We start from the raw sequence: 19,303 nt of genomic DNA on the forward strand, positions 1-19,303 counted from the left end.
TTTTTATATTATTACGTCTTGTGTTTATAATTTTATTATTTTAATACATCCTTTGATTGTTTAAAAAGTAATAGTTGTGATTTTGAGTGAATTAATTTTTAGATATACTAAAAAATCAATCCTTTCTCCAATGGACAATGATGGTTGGGATCTATCAGCCATTGTGCGTAGTTGTAAAGCTACCACCTTTACCAATCCCACCACCGTTTTTGAAACTCCCACCCCCAACACCTCGACCAATAACACTAGATCTCCTCTTAAACCAACTGATTTCATAGAGCTAGAAAAATTGACAACCATCATAAATCCCAATACCACTATCTCCACCCCCACCTCCACCTCCACCTCCACCTCCGCCGCCAATATCCTTAAACCCACATTCACTATCGGCACCCCCGCTTTCACTTACACCGGTGTTCATAACACTAATCAAAACTCAACTTTTTATGATGTCTCAACACTCGGGATACAACAAGAAATGCAATCAAATCCACGAACTGATTTATTCACAAGGTAACTGATTTATTCATCAATTCTTTTTAATTAAAATTATTAAATTGTTATTCTATATATATTTTCTTTATAAAATAGTTATATTTATTTTCGTGTCTTCAATAAACAATTGATGAATAAACACTCGGGATACAACAAGAAATGCAATCAAATCCACGAACTGATTTATTCACAAGGTAACTGATTTATTCATCAATTCTTTTTAATTAAAATTATTAAATTGTTATTCTATATATATTTTCTTTATAAAATAGTTATATTTATTTTCGTGTCTTCAATAAACAATTGATGAATACGTCACTGATAAAATGTCAACAATAGGGTGTATATTCCTACAAAGGTTAACTGCATTAAAGTTACTAGTGCTCATTTTGATCTTGCATACAATCACCCATCACTTCAACAACAATCCCAAAGAGAACTCAATCAACTACCGATTCAAGTAACACAAATCAATTCTGTGGTTTTACCAAATACACGTCCACAACCAAAAAAATACAGATCAAATTATAGGTAAAATAACATTGACCCTTATTGATTGATATATCGTTAACAAATCAGTTAAATAAATTTTCGTTAGTCTTTGTTATTTTTTAATCAATTTTTTTTGTTTTTTTTAATTTTTTTTTTTAATTTTTTGTCCCTAATTTTAAATCAAAAATTGTGCATCTATTTTTAATGATTTTTTACTTTAACGTTTAGTCATATTTAACAATTCTATGCAAAAGTTTAGAATTTTTTAACAAATAAGAAAATTAAATAATTTTTTTTTTTTATGTTTTTTGTAGTAAAAAAGTTTATATTTAATTATCGCTTATTAAAAAATTTTAAATTTTTTCAAGATTTTTTTTTTAACAATTATAATAATGATTTTTAAAATATAAATTATATTTTTTAATTAGAAATAATATAATAATAAGTTTATTCCACGTAAGCGTCTGTCACGTCAGCTTTTTTATTGACACGTCATTAAAAAAATGACAACTCATCATGATTTGGACTCAAATTCCGTTTGGGGGACTAAAACTGGGGAGAAACAAAATGGGGGGACTACTTTCAATTTTCACCTATAATAGGGGGACCAAAAGTGCAATTAAGTCTAAAATAAAATAGTTGATTTGATTGTTGATTGGAATAAGAAAAAGATATAAAGAAGAAAGAAGTGAATATTTTTAAAGTACTAAAATATCCTTATTTTAAAGACTTCAATCAAAATTAATTTAATTAGCAATTCAATTTTTTTAGGAGAGTAATTCAATTAATTAATTTAATTTTAACAATGTCCAATTTTAATTAATGAAGATTATTATTATTATTATTATTATTATTATTATTATTATTATTATTATTATTATTATTATTATTTAATTAATTAAATCAACTCATAAATTTCATTCAAATTGTCAGATTAACAAGCATATGTTTGTTTACCATTTCACCTCCCCAGCTCCATAAATTTATTTATATAATAATACTAGTAGCATTAGTTAATTATTATTTATTATTTAAGGAACCAAATTACTATAACTAGACACGTTTCCTCTCCCTAAACTATAATCATTTGACCTTTCTTTATATTACTTTTTTCTTCTTCTACGAAGACGATACAAAGCAATTTCTGGGTATAAAAAAAATAGTTTCTGTTGGAACTATTTTTTGCAGCAAGACAGGGAATAGATGAAAAATGAAACTGTGGAGCTTTCTTCGATGTGTAGCGATGAAGAAAAAAGGTGTGGAGCTCATGTCAATTTAGTTCGTCTCTGCTGCTTCTTTGGTGTTTCAAACAACAGAAATGGTCTATCTCTTCTCAAAACAAACAGACCTTAAAGGAATTGAGTTATTAGTGACAAAATCAAAGCACTACATTTACAAAAATAAATATATCCAATAAACGATTTGATTTATATGTAAAAATGATGTCATCTTTTTGTAGTGTTAATCAAAATATAATCATCATATTATTAAAAATAATTAATTTTAATTATAACTAATTTTAAAATTATACATATTAATGGTTGTGATTTATTAATAATATAGTTTTTTTACATAAAAATATATATAAATTAAATCATTAATTTATAAAAAGAATTCAGTTCATCGTCATAAGATATCAAATTATCAAAGTTCTGAGAGTACTTTCCAACATCATTGTTCATTTTCTTTTCTATGACGAAAAGGCATCTACTTCATTTAATTCAATATAAAAGATTGAATATATTACTTCATTTCAGATTTCAATTTAGATATAGTGGAGCAAAAAAAATTATTATATTACAATTATTAAAAAAAATAAAATAGGTAACTTATATAAAATATGATAAAATATAGACATGTTTAATTTGTGAAAAATGTATTATATTTCTATAATTTAGCTTGTGTTAATTTTAACAAAAATAATGTAATAGTCATCAAATGAATTATTGTGACATAGAGAAGATGAAATGTTAATTAATAATGTATTTTTAAAAATAATAAAAATAATTATTTTTTTGTATAAGTAATATAATTATTTAATATTTTCTATTGTTACTTAAAATACATATAACTGTTTAGATTATAAGCTATATATTCCTTAGTAATTAATAAAATTAATACAAATTTAAAAAAAAAGTCTCATTATTTGGTATATATATATAACAGTAAATATATTAATATTTATATTCAAGTAAATTTTATATATAAGAAAATAATTTAATTCTTCAAGTTTATAAAATAACAAAATATTATCTTATTGCATAAAATATATTTTTTAAATTAAAAATTGTCAAATTAAATTAGTTTTTCTATCATGAAAATCACCGCTAAAAATTAATGACCATTAGAATATCAAATATCGGACTGACTTATAATTTGAATTTATAATTTGATAAAAAAAAAAAAAGTAAAGTATTAGCATCTGTACAGTTTCAAAAGGTAGTTTAATCTTTTAATTAATAATATTCTGTTCTAGAAGAAGAGAGAGAGAGAGAGAGAGAGAGAGAGAGAGAGAGAGAGAGAGAGAGAGAGAGAGAGAAATTAAAAAAGACCAAAGAAGACAGAAAATGCAAGAACAATGAGCCAAACAATATGTACAAGAAGAAGTGCCTGAGCAGATATAGGAGCCAAACCACCATTCCCAACTTCACAATACCCCATTTTCCCAACTTTCACACCCGCGCATGCCGCTTCCTCACAACCACACCAATACGTCACGCCGTCCACGCCGCATACTGGGTCCGTCCGGAAACACTTTACTGGACACCATGCCTCCGCCCCTGCTCCTGCGCACACGTTATTCACTTCTCCGCTAACTTCCGACGGTAACCGAATTGCCGCCGATGACGCGTCTCCGGCCACCACCAACACCGACGGCATCATACAAATGACGATTAGTACGGCACAAATTCCGGCCATGGTCCCGTTGATCGGAAAAAAAAAACGATATTTAAAACTTGCCGGATGAATTGAGGAAACCCAATAGGCAATATTTTATCGATTGAAAAAGTGAAATTGAAATGAAAAGATGGATGGAATCTTTGACGGAATGAGAGAGTTTTTGGAAGATGGGTTAAGCTGATAAATGTAGAATGCAGAGAAAGATTAATTCCTCTTTCATCTTTTCTTTATTCCTTGGTTTTGCAATTTGTAGAACAAAGCATTCTTAATAAGTAAGATTAATTACTACTAGTAGTAATATTAGTATACTTTTATAGTAGTATTTATAAATAATTTCACATCTGGAAAAATATAAACGTAATGTTATTATAGAAATAATTAATACATAATTTAATTTATATATACTATGAGTGTTAAATTTTATTTTAATAATTAAATCATTATACTATGAGTGTTAAAATTAATTATAATAATTAAATCATTAATAATATTTAATTTTTTTAAATATTTATAAAATTATTTTCAATTAACTATAACTATTAAATTATTAATAATAAATAATTATTATTTATCGATTATATAATTTATTTTTCAAGGACGGTGTACAAAAATTAAACTATTTTTTTATACCAGGGTGATACAAGTTTTCATTCATTGGATATACATTTGATGGATAGCATATGACTTTATGGATTAAATGTTACTAAAAGTATTAGGAGATTAAAAAATATGCACTATTGATATAAAATTATATTACATAAAAAATTAATCACAATTTATCAACACATTAAATAAAAAAGGGAAGATGTTATTGATTTTCAGAATAACAAATGTTTATATGGACAATGTATATTAATTCTAAATATTGAATAAAAACAAAATCATATGTTTGAAAACTAAAAACAATTGATATTTTTTCCTAATATAATTTAATTAATTACTCATTTTACAAAAAAAAAATGTAAATTCTCAATTTTAATAAAAATGAGAATAAAAATTGCAGCCTTACTTATATAATATTAGTAATTATAAGACTATAAAAAATTAATTCCTTTATATTTTATCTAAATATAAAGAAAAATAATTCTACTTCCTCTTTAAGTATGAAAATTGATATATTTACATTTAATTTACTGAGCATTGAAAATCAAAAATCTTAAGATATGAAAAGTGTTTTTCTGTTAACTACTTCAAAATATTCGAAAAGTCTTTTAATTATGGTTGCTGTTAAAAACATTTAAATTCTTTTATATAAAGTCAATACACAATAGTTAAACTTTATTATTAGTCTATTTGTTAAAAAAAGAGATGACACCTTGACATTCTTGTATTTTGTGCATATTAATTAATCTTCATGTGCAAATTATTCTTGGTGTATAACATTGTTATTACTTTTTTTAAAATAAATATCATTGTTACTCTTGAAAAATGAAAAATGAATTAAGACTTCGATGGAAATTTTATTTTAATTTTAAAAATTGAATATTTAATAAAAGTAATATATAATTTTAATAATTAAGAAAGAGAAAAATAAATTTAAGTCTCTAAAATTTGTAAGTTTTCTTTTCAGTGATAAAAAATATTTTCAATTTTTTAGTGTGTAAATTTTTTATTTCCTATTTCAAAAAAATTAATTTTGTTGAGACTAAAAATATATAAAAAAATTAAGAATTAAACTTAAAATACCATATTTTATAAAGATTAAAAAAGCATATTTAATAAAAAAATAATAATAAATGCGACTCTTATCGATTATAAAATATCTACTATTAAACTGTACAACTCAATAACTGAGTTTTAAATAAAATATTGTATATAAAATTATTTTGATTAACTTATTCAACATTGTCTACTTCCAGAAACATCTTTAAAATTATTTGTGAGAGCAATAAATATAGTATATGACACATTTATATTATTTTCAACTTATTCTTCTAAGTTGTAAATTCAAATATGGACAAGAGTATCAAATGGTCCATGTGGATCATTTATGATCACCATATGATTCTTATGATGTACCATACCTACCAAATAAAAACTCATTTCTTCCCCTTTCTTTCCCTTCATCCTCCATTTTCTGCCACCATGACCTTGCACAACCTCAATCCCTCCTGGTACCTTCTTTCACAAGCTCCCATCTACAATGAGTTTCTCCCCTATTTTCTAAGGGGTTTTGTGTTTGGATGATTTTGGTTTAAATTGTTCTCGAAGAAGTCAAAGGTTTCGAGGAAATTGATTTAGATATGAGTTTCTTGTTTTTATCTCAGTTGATTTAATAATATTTTTAATTTTTGATAGACATAATTGTTCATACGATCTCTTAATTTAATTTCAAGTAATATTTTGATCATTTATCTTTTTTTTTTTTTCTCCGGTTTGGTTATTTATTTAATTTTAAGTAACAACTTTATCGTTTATAAATATCAACAACGTTATCATTTTTTAAAAAAATTCAAAAAATTTATCAAATTTTTTAAACAAAACCCATAAAATTAATTATCATCTTCAATATAAAATCAAATTTCACCAAATTCGTAACTCAAATTTTCAAATAAACTCATATTTAATTCTTTATTTTATGTTGTTGAATATGAAAATATGAGTTAAATTGGATATTTGAATTATGTATTTGATGAATACATGAATTTTATGGATTTTGTTTGAAGATTTTGATGAATTTTCTAAGTTTATGTATAGAAAATATAATATTGTTGACATTTTAAGATATAAATGATCAAATTATTACTTAAAATTAAATAAATGACCAAATCGAGAAAAAGAAAAAAAAATGAAGTGTTACATGAAATTAAGTTAAGAGACATTTGAACAATTATGACTTCTTAATATTATCAATTCTTGATTATTGAATGTTCTACCTCCATTCTACCTTTGCAAACAAAAGGGGCTCATTTATTTTTTTTTGTGGTTAAATATATTTTTTATTTTTATAAAATTATGTTATTTTAATTTTAGTTTATAAAATTTATTTACTTTTAACTTTTATTTTTATTTTATAAAAATTAGAATATCAATTTTTTATAATTTTGTTTAAAATAAAGATAAAAATAAATAAATAAACATTTATAACTATGAAGTTGAAAATTTTGTATACACACTAAACAAAATTTATAAAAAGTAAAAGTTTGTTTATTTATTTATTTTCTTGTTTTTTATATTTTGTTTTTTAGAGGCTCTTAACACATTTTGATTTTTGACATTTATGACTTTACCTATGGTGGCATTAGGGGTGTACAAGTACAAGATTTGGTATGTTTCGTGAACCTATCTTGTTCTGTAAGTAATTGGTCGGTCTGATCCGGTCTCAAAAAAATAAAAACAAGACAATGATAAGGTATAAAAATGATCGGGTTCAGGTTATCCCTCGAGTTACCTGTTCTGTCCCAAATATTTTTTGTTATTATTTTAGGTGATTATTGATTCACCTTCTCTAAAAAAATAATCACTAGCTTAGTAATTTATAGTTTGTAAAACAAACTATAAATAGTTACTAATCTTGAATGAATTGACAAATGGTAACCATATGTGACTTATTTTCTTTATGTTTAATTGTTTTTGTCTAAAAAAATATTTAAGGGTGACCTGACCTATTTAAAAAAAAGGTTAGGTTCGAGCTATTTTTAAAGCCTATTTATTTAAATAGGTCAGGCTCAGGCTTATAAAAAAACTTATTAAGTCTGATACGTCGATCTATGTATATTTTATTATTTATTAATGTTATTTTTTTATTATTATTTATTACTAATATTATTTCCTATTTTAAAGTCTATTAATTAGGCAATCACTCAATAATCGTTCCATATTCGGTAGCCATTTCATATTCGATAGTCGTTCTATATTCGATAGTCGTTCAATTAGACAATTAATCATTTCATATTTGTTTGAGAGGTAATAATAAGCGTGTTTGTTTCAGGAAAAAATCTATTATTTGAAATCAAAAATCATGTTTTAGGGGTTTAAAGGGTGTTTGTTTCAAATTTTTAAAAAATAATTTTGTTAGAAAAATCCTTTTTTGTTTAATATATATAATTTTGTACATTGGTATTAGTATATGGAGAACATCATGTGGTATGGGTAGAACATCATGTAAATTAGTATGAATAGAGAATGTAACTTGATATGTGTATAAGAACTAATTATTGATTTTTTTTTAGAAGGTTGTTGCAGTGCGTTAGTTATTATTTTATTAGTTTTATTATATAAAGCATAATTTAGTCTATTTTAAAAAAATATAAAATATAACATTTAAATGTTTTTATGTGTATAAGGCTTTTAAATAGGCTTTCAGGCCATACCTGAATTTTAAAAAGGTCATGTCGAAAAAAAAGCATACGATAGGTCGTAGATCAGGGTTATGCCTAAAAAATTAATCGTAGGTCAGACTCATATCTTTCAAAGTCTGACCTGACCTATTCCCACCCCTAATTGGGACCAACTTGGCCACACCTTTATTTCGTCTCGTCATTAATAAATCTGCAATTCATCGAGTTTGATTGAGGTAAGGGACGAATTATGATTTAAAATTTGACTCGATCAAATATTTAGACCGGATAAAAAACACACCAAACTCAATCTAATCCGTCATTTGTACACCTCTAAGTGGCACTTACCGATTTTTATTTTAATAATCTATTTTTGAATTTTTTTATCAATATATTATCTTTTCAAAATTATGTACAATTTTTTTTTTTTTTATCACAGTAGAAAATCATTCTTTACAAAAGAGATTTTCTTCGCTTTTGCAATAATAATTTAGTGCTATGTATCTGTTTTTTTTTTTTTAATATAGTTACATTTTGGAAAAGAGACTTTTTACATTTATTTTTTTTAAATAAAAAAATATAATTAAATAAATCATTAAAATTAATTCATAAAAGATAACAACACAAATTTTATAAAAATTGACTAAAATTATTAATAACATTTAAACAATTTTTTTGAATATAATCAGTTAATCAACATAATATACATTTTGTTGTTTCTTTTTTAAACGTCTATTTCAATTATAAAACATATTCAACATTTTTAATTTTTCGTCACTCATCTAATTTAAGATCACTGACATAAAAACACTACACTTAAATTCTTAAATAATTTAACCGTAGAATAAAGCTGAAAAAATGCATTAGAACTGATGACGTGTCGTCAAATCAACCGTTCGATTTATCAAACGGATAAAAACAAGTGAAAGACAGAGTACCTTTCCCGCTATTACGTTAAAAGATCCGTTTTTGGGTAAATTATATATGGAAAGTACTAAATTGTAAGAGTCTGATTCGTAATGCAAAAAATACAAATAGAGATAAGGAAAATCGTGATAAATGAGAAACATATAAAATATTTAATATACCATTTAGCATAAAAGTGTACAAGATAAACTATAACAGAGTGTAGAAGCCTTTTTATAAAATTAAAGTGAATAAAGTTGAAGAGAGTAATAAATAAATAAAGTGTTGAAACATTTATTTGTGACCTTAATAATTCAATATTAAAGATGTGTTGTTTTTTTTGAAGTGGATTCTTTCAATATGATTCAAAGAATACACACAAAATTAAAAGATGTATTTTATTTTAGTTTGATGATCACTCATTATTATAAATTAATAGTTATTTTTTTCTCTAAATCATATTAAACATTCTGCTAATTTTTCTACTACTATTTTATTTGTTTTTTTATTTTAGATTCTATAAACATTAAATAAATTCAAACATTTTAAAGAAAGAAAAAAACGAGTTAATTTATAAAAAAAATGCTATCAATATTTAAAAAATTATATTCACTAAAAAATTTGGATTAGTAAAATATTTGTACCGATCCTCAATTTGAATTGAGAATTATTCTTCCTTGTAATGTCTTTTTATTTATTGTATTAACCGTTCGATAAAATGTATTTTTCACGTAAAAAATTATAAGCGTAAAAGAATGGTATAATTTGTTGTATTGACAAAAATGCGTTCATCCACATATATTCCTTGTCCAACACCAAAGACAAAATTGGAAAAGGAAAAAATACAGCTTTCTATGCTAAAATTGGAAAAGGAAAGAATATAACTTTTTTAGTGGGTCCAACCCAATTTTAATTTATTTCCTACATTTCTTCTAATTGTTTGATTTAAATATTATGTTTTTCTTATATTTTTTATCTTTAAAAGAAGTTTGGTCAAACACAATTTCGAGAATTTTTTTAACTAATAATAGTTTTTTTATGTATAAAAATTAGATATAAATATTTTTCCAAAATATAGTTGAGAGAAAGTTTTCAAATTTAAGTCGGAGATTTTTTACGATTTTATTTGTCTTTTAATCATTTAACTCAAATTCTCTCTCCTTAATTTGTCAACAATTAAGTTCAATTACTTTTTTTTACTTAATTAAGTAATTAAGTGCTTATAGCATTTCATTAATAATAATGTCATGGATACAATTTAGAATATCAATAAAAATATAGTGACTAACTATAGATGTGGTTATTCTTGCTAGCGCATGAGTCATTTCATTTGTTTGTTTCTTAATAAACTCAATTATAAAGTTTATAAAATGTGAATGGAAAATAGCTCGACAATCAGAAACAATAATACTTAATTCGGTCTTGTTTTCTTTGATGAAATGAAAATCATCCACAAATCTTTCGAATCTAATTTAAAATCCACTTATGTAAGTAGAAGATCATAGACCCACTTTAAAATACTTAATAACCCTATTGCTTCTCCTTTCAGCTACTAAGCAGATGGGTGCAAACCATCCTATTTTAGCTAAAACAAAATGTCATCCATAATCTCTAATACATATATCAATGTAAAAATGATTGAAGATATTAGAGAAAAAAAAAAACATTTACATTGCATTTATAGTTTCCATCATTGAATTTAAACCAAATGATAAAGGAGTTAATTATATCATCTAACCTTCGTTATTGAGTTTGAACTCAATTACTTATTTATTAAGCTACAAATGAACAAAAAATAACCAAATTACTATGATATTATTTTTAAAACTCTTATTTGGAGAAGTATTTTTTAAATGTCTTGTATTTTTTATTGTTTCTTCAATATTGGAATTGGCTTTATATTGTCTTAAAAGAGAAGTGAATATGTTGTCTTATATAGTCAGATTTCCAAGAAAATCCTAGTTGATTTACCTTGTTGTCATGTGAGAGGGCGTGGCCTTCTGGATTCGGTAGGTATAGCCGTATAGCAAGAGTTGTATCTTTAATGCATGGGTTTAAAACTCTAATATGATTGTTATAGTTCTAGATGGCTTTTAAGATAACTACATATGATATTTGAGGATGCAGGTTGCGTGTATGCAATTATCCATTTCGATCGTTTGATTTAGATGAGTAGTTTAAATATCAAGATTAAATATTTTGTAAAAAAAATTAAAATATACTTTTAAATTTAGATAATCTAATTTTAATTAAACAGTCAAGATATGCGTGACTCTCTCTAATATGAATTTGATATTTGGGGGGTTGCTTTAAAATTAGGTGAAGGCGGCATTGATATATTGGACGCTATAGTTCAATTTTTTATACTATATTTTGTCACATGATTGAGTAATTTTTTCGACTCTCGTATAAAATGGGGAGAACATATATTAATGATGATGAGCTTAATGTTAATAACGTAATTATTGAAAAAATAAAGTTCCTTTATACAAAAAGTAAAAGTGGTTTATCAGAAGGGAATTTTCCAATATATGATCAATAATGAACAATGTATGCAATATTCATCATATACTCATATATATAATATAGAGTACTGTTTATATTTTTGTAAAAAAAAAGTTAAAAACATTTTTTTTAATATAACCAAGATTTGTGTCATTAACCACTATAAATTGTTTATTAATCATTAAAATACATATTATAAACTATTTTTAAACATATATATCATTAGTCATTAAAATACATAACATTAACTATTTTAAAATATTTTTTTAACTACTAAATCGCAGTATTCAAAAGTAGTTAATGTCTTATATTTTAATAGTTAATAAAATATATATTAAATAAGCGATTAATGATATAAACTTGTATATGTGTCACAAAAAGATATCTTAATAATAGATAAATAAAATTATAATTTTTTTATAAAAAAAATATTATTTACAGTATAAATATGGTGAAAAATACATATAAATGTAAAGTATTATGTCCATAATTTATGTTTAAATAACATTTTTTCTATTAATATTGTTAAAATAAACTGTTAATTTAGTAGCTAACATATTTTCTTCAAATTGGTCCATTTGGTCAATTTGATTACCCGTCAATTTGATTTTTTTTAATCATTTAAACCTTAAACTCTAAAAATATATTAATATAGTTCCGACAATATTATAAAAAACTACAATTTAGTCAAATGTAAAAAAAGATTATTGTTAATATAATATAATCTCTTCTCAAACTTCATTTTTCATTTGTATAGATGAGTTTTTTTTTCTCCGTAAAAAAATTAACTTGTGCGTACATATATATTGGTGTAAATAGTTGTCTAATTTAATTAGGGATGTGTGTAATTGTAGCCCACAAAGTGAACCTCCAAATATAGAGGTGAGGTGAATTGTTATAACGAAATTAACGACCATCCATGCGTACGAAAGAATCGGGGTACAATTTGGCCACAAAACACCCACCATGCTATTATTGCTCCTAAAATGAGAACCACAATACATAGCTATATATATTGCAGGCTTTGGTGAATATTAATTGTCTCACCCTTTGCGTTGTGGTAATATTATTCTAATTGGAGTTGTTTTTCCTTCCATCACACACCACTCTCATTTTTGTTTAAAATATAAAATAAATAATGGGAGGTTGTGTGAGCAGTCCTAAGGATCTTGAATTGAACGAAGGGGAAGCAGCCCCAGTTGAATCTCCCACCACACCAAAGGCCGCTGAGTGCGAGACTGTTGTTCAGGTATTTCCTTTTTTTTTTAATTCTTATGTTTCATCATTCTTAATTTTCATATACTTATGTAACATAATTTTCATATACCAATGTAACATTTTTATATGTAAGTAATAACATTTGATGTGTGATGTTTATTCAGGAGACCACCGAGGAAGCAGTTGAGGAGAAAAATGAGCCTTTGGTGGACGTAACAGAGGAGGCAGTTGAAGCCAATGCAGAGGAGGCTGAGGTTGAGGCTGAGGCTGAGACTAAGACTGAGGCTGCTACTGAGACCTTTGTTGCTGAAGAAATTCACGCTGAAGAACCAAAGGCAGAGGATACCAATTAAGAGCCTCTTGTGACCCTATGAAATCCTTTACCCAAATTGAACTCATCATGTGTTCTATTAACTTGTAACATGGTCGACTGATTCATATTATTAATTAATTGTTACACTTTTTTACTATATCACAATGGCCATTACAATATCAAAATTACCATACTCTTTCTAATTTTTATTTAAGATTGGGATCTCAAAATTAACACCATCAACGTTATCGTATCACAATTAAAAATCACTAATTAACCATAAATACATCGATTTATCTACTAACACACAACATATGTTTTAGAACATTAAAGGGATAGGAATCCTCTAACTATATAGCACACACAATCCTACCAACAATGTGTGCAAAGAAATGTCGTCCCAATGTACTTGGATTGATCAAACATAGTGCCGCGAAATATCCAATTGAAAGAAATGACATATGATCAAAGAATAAAGGAAGAATGATTGATTTGAAATAATGAATTAAAATTAACATAGGTATCTGACTTACTAGGTTGATGGAAGACAATGTGGTGTGTTGCTTATTTTATTTTTTCTGTAAATTTTTTTAATATATATTTCAATGACTATTAAAGAATACTTCTTTAATCAATAAATTACAAAACACTGTAATATAAAGTATTTAATATTTTACATTTTAGTGGCTAATTAAATATATGTTAAACTAGTATGGAGTTTCTACAAAGCACGGATAATAAACTAATTATTATAGAATTAATTTTATATTTTTTGTATTTATTCAATATATTTAAATAAGGTTTTCATTAATATATTAATAGTGTAAAAAAATCTTAATAAATAAATTTGATTTACTTTTATAAAAAATATAGATAAAGTCCTACGCACGATTGGTTTAATATGTAGTGACATTAAAAAAGAAATTACACTACACTGCATATTTATACAATATACGATATTTATTAAAATTAATTATATAAGTTGAGTGCTATTCATTTGATAGAATAATAATATAGATGATAATTAGAATAAAATATGTTGGGACTCTCTTTCACTAAGTATAAAGCAACTATACTGTTGTTATGATATAGCTTTTTTTTTTATCGAATTCAAATATAAGGTTGAATACTTAAATTCTTTATACACTAATTTATATATATCTCTCTTTTTTGTAAATTTGAAAAGTATAAAATTTTATCCTATACCTCTATATTTATATTTCTATCCTATATTTTAATAAAATTCAATTTTATCTTTATTAAAAAAAAACAAACTTTATGTTTTGTGTTTTAGAAAATTTTAAAAAATAAATTATGGAATACAAAATTATAGTTTTCTAGAAAAATTTGTGTTGTGAAAAACATGCAAAAAGTTTTATGAAAAACAAATTTCAAAATTCAAAAACACAATTGCGTACTAAAATTTTTCAAATTTTTTCGTACTTAAAGTTCAAAATTTTCGATATACATTTATATTTTAGAAAACTTCAAAAAAAAAAATTATTACACAAAATTTTAAATTTTTTAAACACATTAGAATTATAGAAAACTTTTTTAAAATAATACTGAAACATAATCAATTAGCATGTCTAATACTGATGATACATGAGAGTATCCAAAATGACAATTATAAAGTGTTTCACAATTATTGCGACGGAGGGAGAATTATTCTATTTATTTTGTATAAAGATAATATATATTTTTCTATTATATATTTTAGATAAGCTAAATAGTAATATTATATTTAACTAACAAAGTTTTCATTGTAGTAAAAGTTATATTTAATTTATTAAAAAATAAATTAAAATAATAATAATTTAAAAAGGAATTATCTACTATATATTATTTCATTTTCACTTTTATAATCTTTACTAATAAGTTTTTTTTTTAATATTTTAATAAATTTCTAAGAAAACTTTGATTATATAAAATGACAATTATTCTTGCTCAAAATCATAGATTGTTTTTAAAAATTAGTTATTAAATTTTTTAATTTTAATTTAATATCAATTTATATATTTTCAAAAAGTTTTTGTTTTTTTAATATATATTTATGTTTTATCAGATTTCAATTTATATTTTCTAAGGATAAATGATAAAATTATTTTATTCTTATATCCATTATTTTTTAAGCAGTTCATACTCATTATAGATTTTAACTAGAAAAATATAATAAAATAATAAGTTAAAATTTTATTTATTATATTATGTTGATTGTTAAATTGACACAATATATAATATATAATAGTTTATCATATTAGGTCTCTAGTATGATTGAAATAAGCTCTTAACTCATTTTGTAAACATAGAATTTATTTGATACATGTTTTTAATTTTTGTAAAGTACACAAGAAAATATATATTTTAATTTTTATGTAGTAGTTTTTTAAAACTTAATGTTTTGTTGCAAACCTAAAAAATTTAAAAGTTAATTCTTTTGGTGTCTATAAAAAGAAATGGATATCAGTCATAACTTCATAACTAGGGGGATAAGTAAGGGTGGGAAAGGCTTGACCAGGTTTTGAAAGGTCTGAGTTTGGCATACGATTAATTTTGTAGGCCTAAGTCTGGCCTACAGTTTATCGTAGGTTTTTTTTTTTTTCGGTTTGTCCTGACCTTTTTAAAAGTCTGATCTGGCCTGAAAGCCTATTTAAATGTCTTATTCATATTAAAACATTTAAATGTTCTACTTATACCACATGATTCTCTCCATATGCTAATATAAATGTACATATTTATAGATATTAAACAAAAAATAATTTTTCTAACAAAATAATTTTTAAAAAATTTGAAACAAACATTCTTTAAATCCTAAAACATAATTTTTTGTTTCAAAGAATAGATTTTTTTTTATGAAACAAACGCACTTATTATTACATCTCAAACAAATATAAAATTACGACTAAATGATTGACTAATGGAATGACTAACAAATGTGGAACGACTACCAAATATAGAATGACTATTTAGTGATGACTTAATTGATAAGATTTAAAATAGGAAATAATATTATTAATATAATAATAAAAAATAACATTAATAAATAATAAAATATATATAGGCCGGTCTGTCAGTCATAATAGGTTTTTTATAAGTCTGAGTTTGATCTAATTAAATATAAATAGGTTTTAAAAATAGTCTGACTCTAACATTTTTATTAAATAGGTCAGACATGTAGATCAGATCATAGCCCATGACGGAAAGTCTAACATATTGTCATCGCTATTCATAAGACAAAGTTAACTTATAATTTACATTTATTTAAAAAATAAATAAATAATATAAAAAGTGATGTATCTTTAAATAATTGAGGTTTGGAATTATATCTAACAAAACTGAGTATTCACCAACTTAAAAATCAAATATTTGAAATGCAGAAAGTATTTCTTTTGATTATTAAAGAGTCGTGTGGAGAAACTCATAAACACTAATTATAGAAAAATAAGAATTCCAATTTAAAACTGCACTCCAACATATTAAATATCTTACTAATTATAATTACGGAATGGACAGCCTAATTTATATACACAGCAATTACATTCATTTAAAAAAAAACTTTGGATCTGATGATTTGCAAATTACAGATCATGTGATCGTTGTGCATAATCAATCATAAATGAATGTTAATGTCCCCTATTAAATATGATTGTGGAAACTTGTAACAATAGTAACGACAAGAAAGGAATATACTAATAAGGTCAATGGGCAGGGGCAGAGGCAGAGGCAGAGCCATTGTGATCAGCTACCTTATCAATGTCATCATCCTCTTTCACAGCCAACACCATCAAAACTAACAGTAACGGATAGCTTACTGTTGTGAGCACCCAATTCACAATCAACTGTGACATTGGAGACACATTGTGGTTATCAATTTGCCATGCTACTGCAGCACCAGCACTCTGTATCCCTTTATAGAATCCAATGTACCTGTTCAAACAATAGTACCATATATTACCACTACTATGATCAAAAATGCTATTCACTAACTCTTATAGAACATCGATTATGATATCATTTGTTGGGGGAATAGTAACAACGAACCAATGCTCCAAGACCACAAATGATTTTTATAACACATTTAAATTCAAAGCTTTAAAACAATAGGTATAACCTCTCATAATTTTATGAGTTAAAAACATGATATTTTATTTTACAATAAAAAAAAACCTATTTAATGAATCAATTATAATATTTATTGGGAAAAAAAGAAACCCAAAACATATGGAATAATGAATTGATAAAATAATAAAATAAAAAAGATTCTTGGTTGCATTATTACCTGCTAAGAATCTCAGAATCGTTAGCCAGTGCTCCAATGGACCAATAAACCATACTTTGGAACATAGCATCCAACAAACCAAAACTAAAATACAAAACAAAAGGACCAGCAAATCCAGAACCAGATTCCTTAAAATCCAAAATCTCATCATGTCTATGTTTAATCTGATTAGCCAAAGCACCGCCCCATATAACAGATCCAAGAACAGCAACCACACTAATTCCCACAATACCCCTCTTCCTTCTACTCTTAAAACTAAAATCCATAGTGTATCCAATCCCAATCGACCCCATCATTTGTGCTCCCCAGTAAAACACATTGTTCAACCCTCTTGTTCTCAAACTAAACTGTGTCTTATTAACATGATTAAATTGATATGTGTAGAAAAAATTACTAGACCAAGCTGCAGGAATCATCACAAGCATCTTCCAATTATAAAACAACTTCAAAATCTCCATTAACTCAGTGGTAACATTTGAGTACAACATGTTTGAACACATTGTTCCATCATCACGAACAACTTTACTAGCAGGCAAAATAGTCAAAGACAAAATTGCCCCTAGTGACATAAAAGCCATAAAACCAATATAAGTTCCATCATTAACAGTAGCAGCTTGGTCACTACGATGGTAATTCAAAATAAAAGGGATTAAACCACCAATAACACCACCCATGTTAAAGATACTCCAGAAAATCGAAATGTAAGTTCCTTTTCTATTCACCGGAGGGTAAGATGTCATAATAGCACCTTGTGCAGCCCATAATAGTCCTGCTCCGATGCCGAGAACGGCGCCGGAGAAAATAGCGAAAGCTTGATGCTGGTAATGATTGTAATAGAGAAAAGATCCAGCATAGAGGACATAAGTGGAACAACCTGCGAAAAGAGTTAAGTGGGGTCCGAGGATGTTGTAGATGCCACCACCTAGAATACCGAAAACGGCGAAGGTTGTGTAGAGTGCGGTGAGGGCGTTGTTGGAAGCGGTAGCGTTGACTTGACCACCACCACCCATTCCAGAAAGAGCGTTGAACATTCCTGGGCAACAAAAACAAACAAACCCAATTAGGATGATTTGTACAAGAGGTGAATTATATCTAAAAAGAGATGAACTTTTTGTATTTTGGGGTATTTGGGTTGATGATTGTTCATTTTGAGATGAACCCATTTGGAAATTTAGAAGTGTGGGTGGAAGAGAGATGGGAATGAAATGAAATGATTTAAGGAGTTGGAGGTGAATTATATGACAATATAGCAGTAAATGCCGTTGGACAATATGACAAAATTGGAGCTGTATTGTATTGGTCAATTGATGTCGCTATCATCCGGATAAAGGTTATATGTGCATGGAAGCCAAGCATTCAAGAGCTCTACGCAAACACCCTCTATCGCTCTATACAAAATATGCTTTCATTGTGGGAATCAAAATATCAACTTTTAAATTATAACTTTTATTTGCTACTCATCTCTTATAAATTTATAACGTTTTTTGATAAATTAATTTAAGTAGGAAATAAGTTATAGTTTTTTTTTTAATTTTCTTTTATTATTGAAACTTAATTTTTATTATTTTTTATAAATATTTTATATAAAATAAAGTTTAAAATAATTTTAATAAACTAAATAAATAAAAAATTATATATATGATTAATAGTTTAAAGTAGATAATTAATATTTTTTTTAGTTATTACATAAATAAAAGAAAATATCATATCGATAAATTTTAAATTAATAAATAAATATTTTTTTTAAGTTAAGTATTAATTAATAAAAATTATTTTTAATTAAAAATATTTGTTTGTGTCATTTTATATTTTTAAGCTATTGAACTGTTGTTTTGTACTCACATTTAGAGTGTCGAATTTTAAATAGACTTTAGTATCATTTAAAACTTTTATATTAGATTCAACTGATCCAAG

General features: G+C 25.3%; 3 protein-coding genes across 3 annotated transcripts in view; 1 reads left to right on the forward strand and 2 right to left on the reverse strand.

Annotated features, from left to right (window-relative positions):
• The window catches only part of LOC101499081 (uncharacterized), a 5,546-nt gene extending 4,516 nt beyond the window's left edge, over window positions 1-1,030 (forward strand). The window contains exons 2-3 of the mRNA XM_004502999.1: window positions 103-513; window positions 835-1,030. Of these exons, the coding sequence (XP_004503056.1) occupies window positions 103-513; window positions 835-1,030 (607 nt within the window). The remainder of the gene's footprint in view (window positions 1-102; window positions 514-834) is intronic.
• A 2,439-nt stretch (window positions 1,031-3,469) lies between these two features.
• Window positions 3,470-4,151, reverse strand: LOC101499397 (uncharacterized). Its single transcript, XM_004503000.4, has one exon. The coding sequence runs from the start codon at window positions 3,904-3,906 to the stop codon at window positions 3,529-3,531; it is 378 nt and encodes a 125-aa protein (XP_004503057.1). The 5' UTR covers window positions 3,907-4,151; the 3' UTR covers window positions 3,470-3,528.
• A 12,390-nt stretch (window positions 4,152-16,541) lies between these two features.
• On the reverse strand, window positions 16,542-18,672 carry LOC101494497 (UNC93-like protein 1). Its single transcript, XM_004502728.4, has 2 exons — window positions 17,390-18,672; window positions 16,542-17,037 (listed from the first exon to the last, which is right to left on the reverse strand). The coding sequence occupies exons 1-2, from the start codon at window positions 18,550-18,552 to the stop codon at window positions 16,809-16,811; spliced, it is 1,392 nt and encodes a 463-aa protein (XP_004502785.1). The 5' UTR covers window positions 18,553-18,672; the 3' UTR covers window positions 16,542-16,808.
• Window positions 18,673-19,303: the final 631 nt, after the last annotated feature.

This window comes from Cicer arietinum, chromosome 5 (assembly GCF_000331145.2).
Source record: "Cicer arietinum cultivar CDC Frontier isolate Library 1 chromosome 5, Cicar.CDCFrontier_v2.0, whole genome shotgun sequence".
NCBI lineage: Eukaryota > Viridiplantae > Streptophyta > Magnoliopsida > Fabales > Fabaceae > Cicer > Cicer arietinum.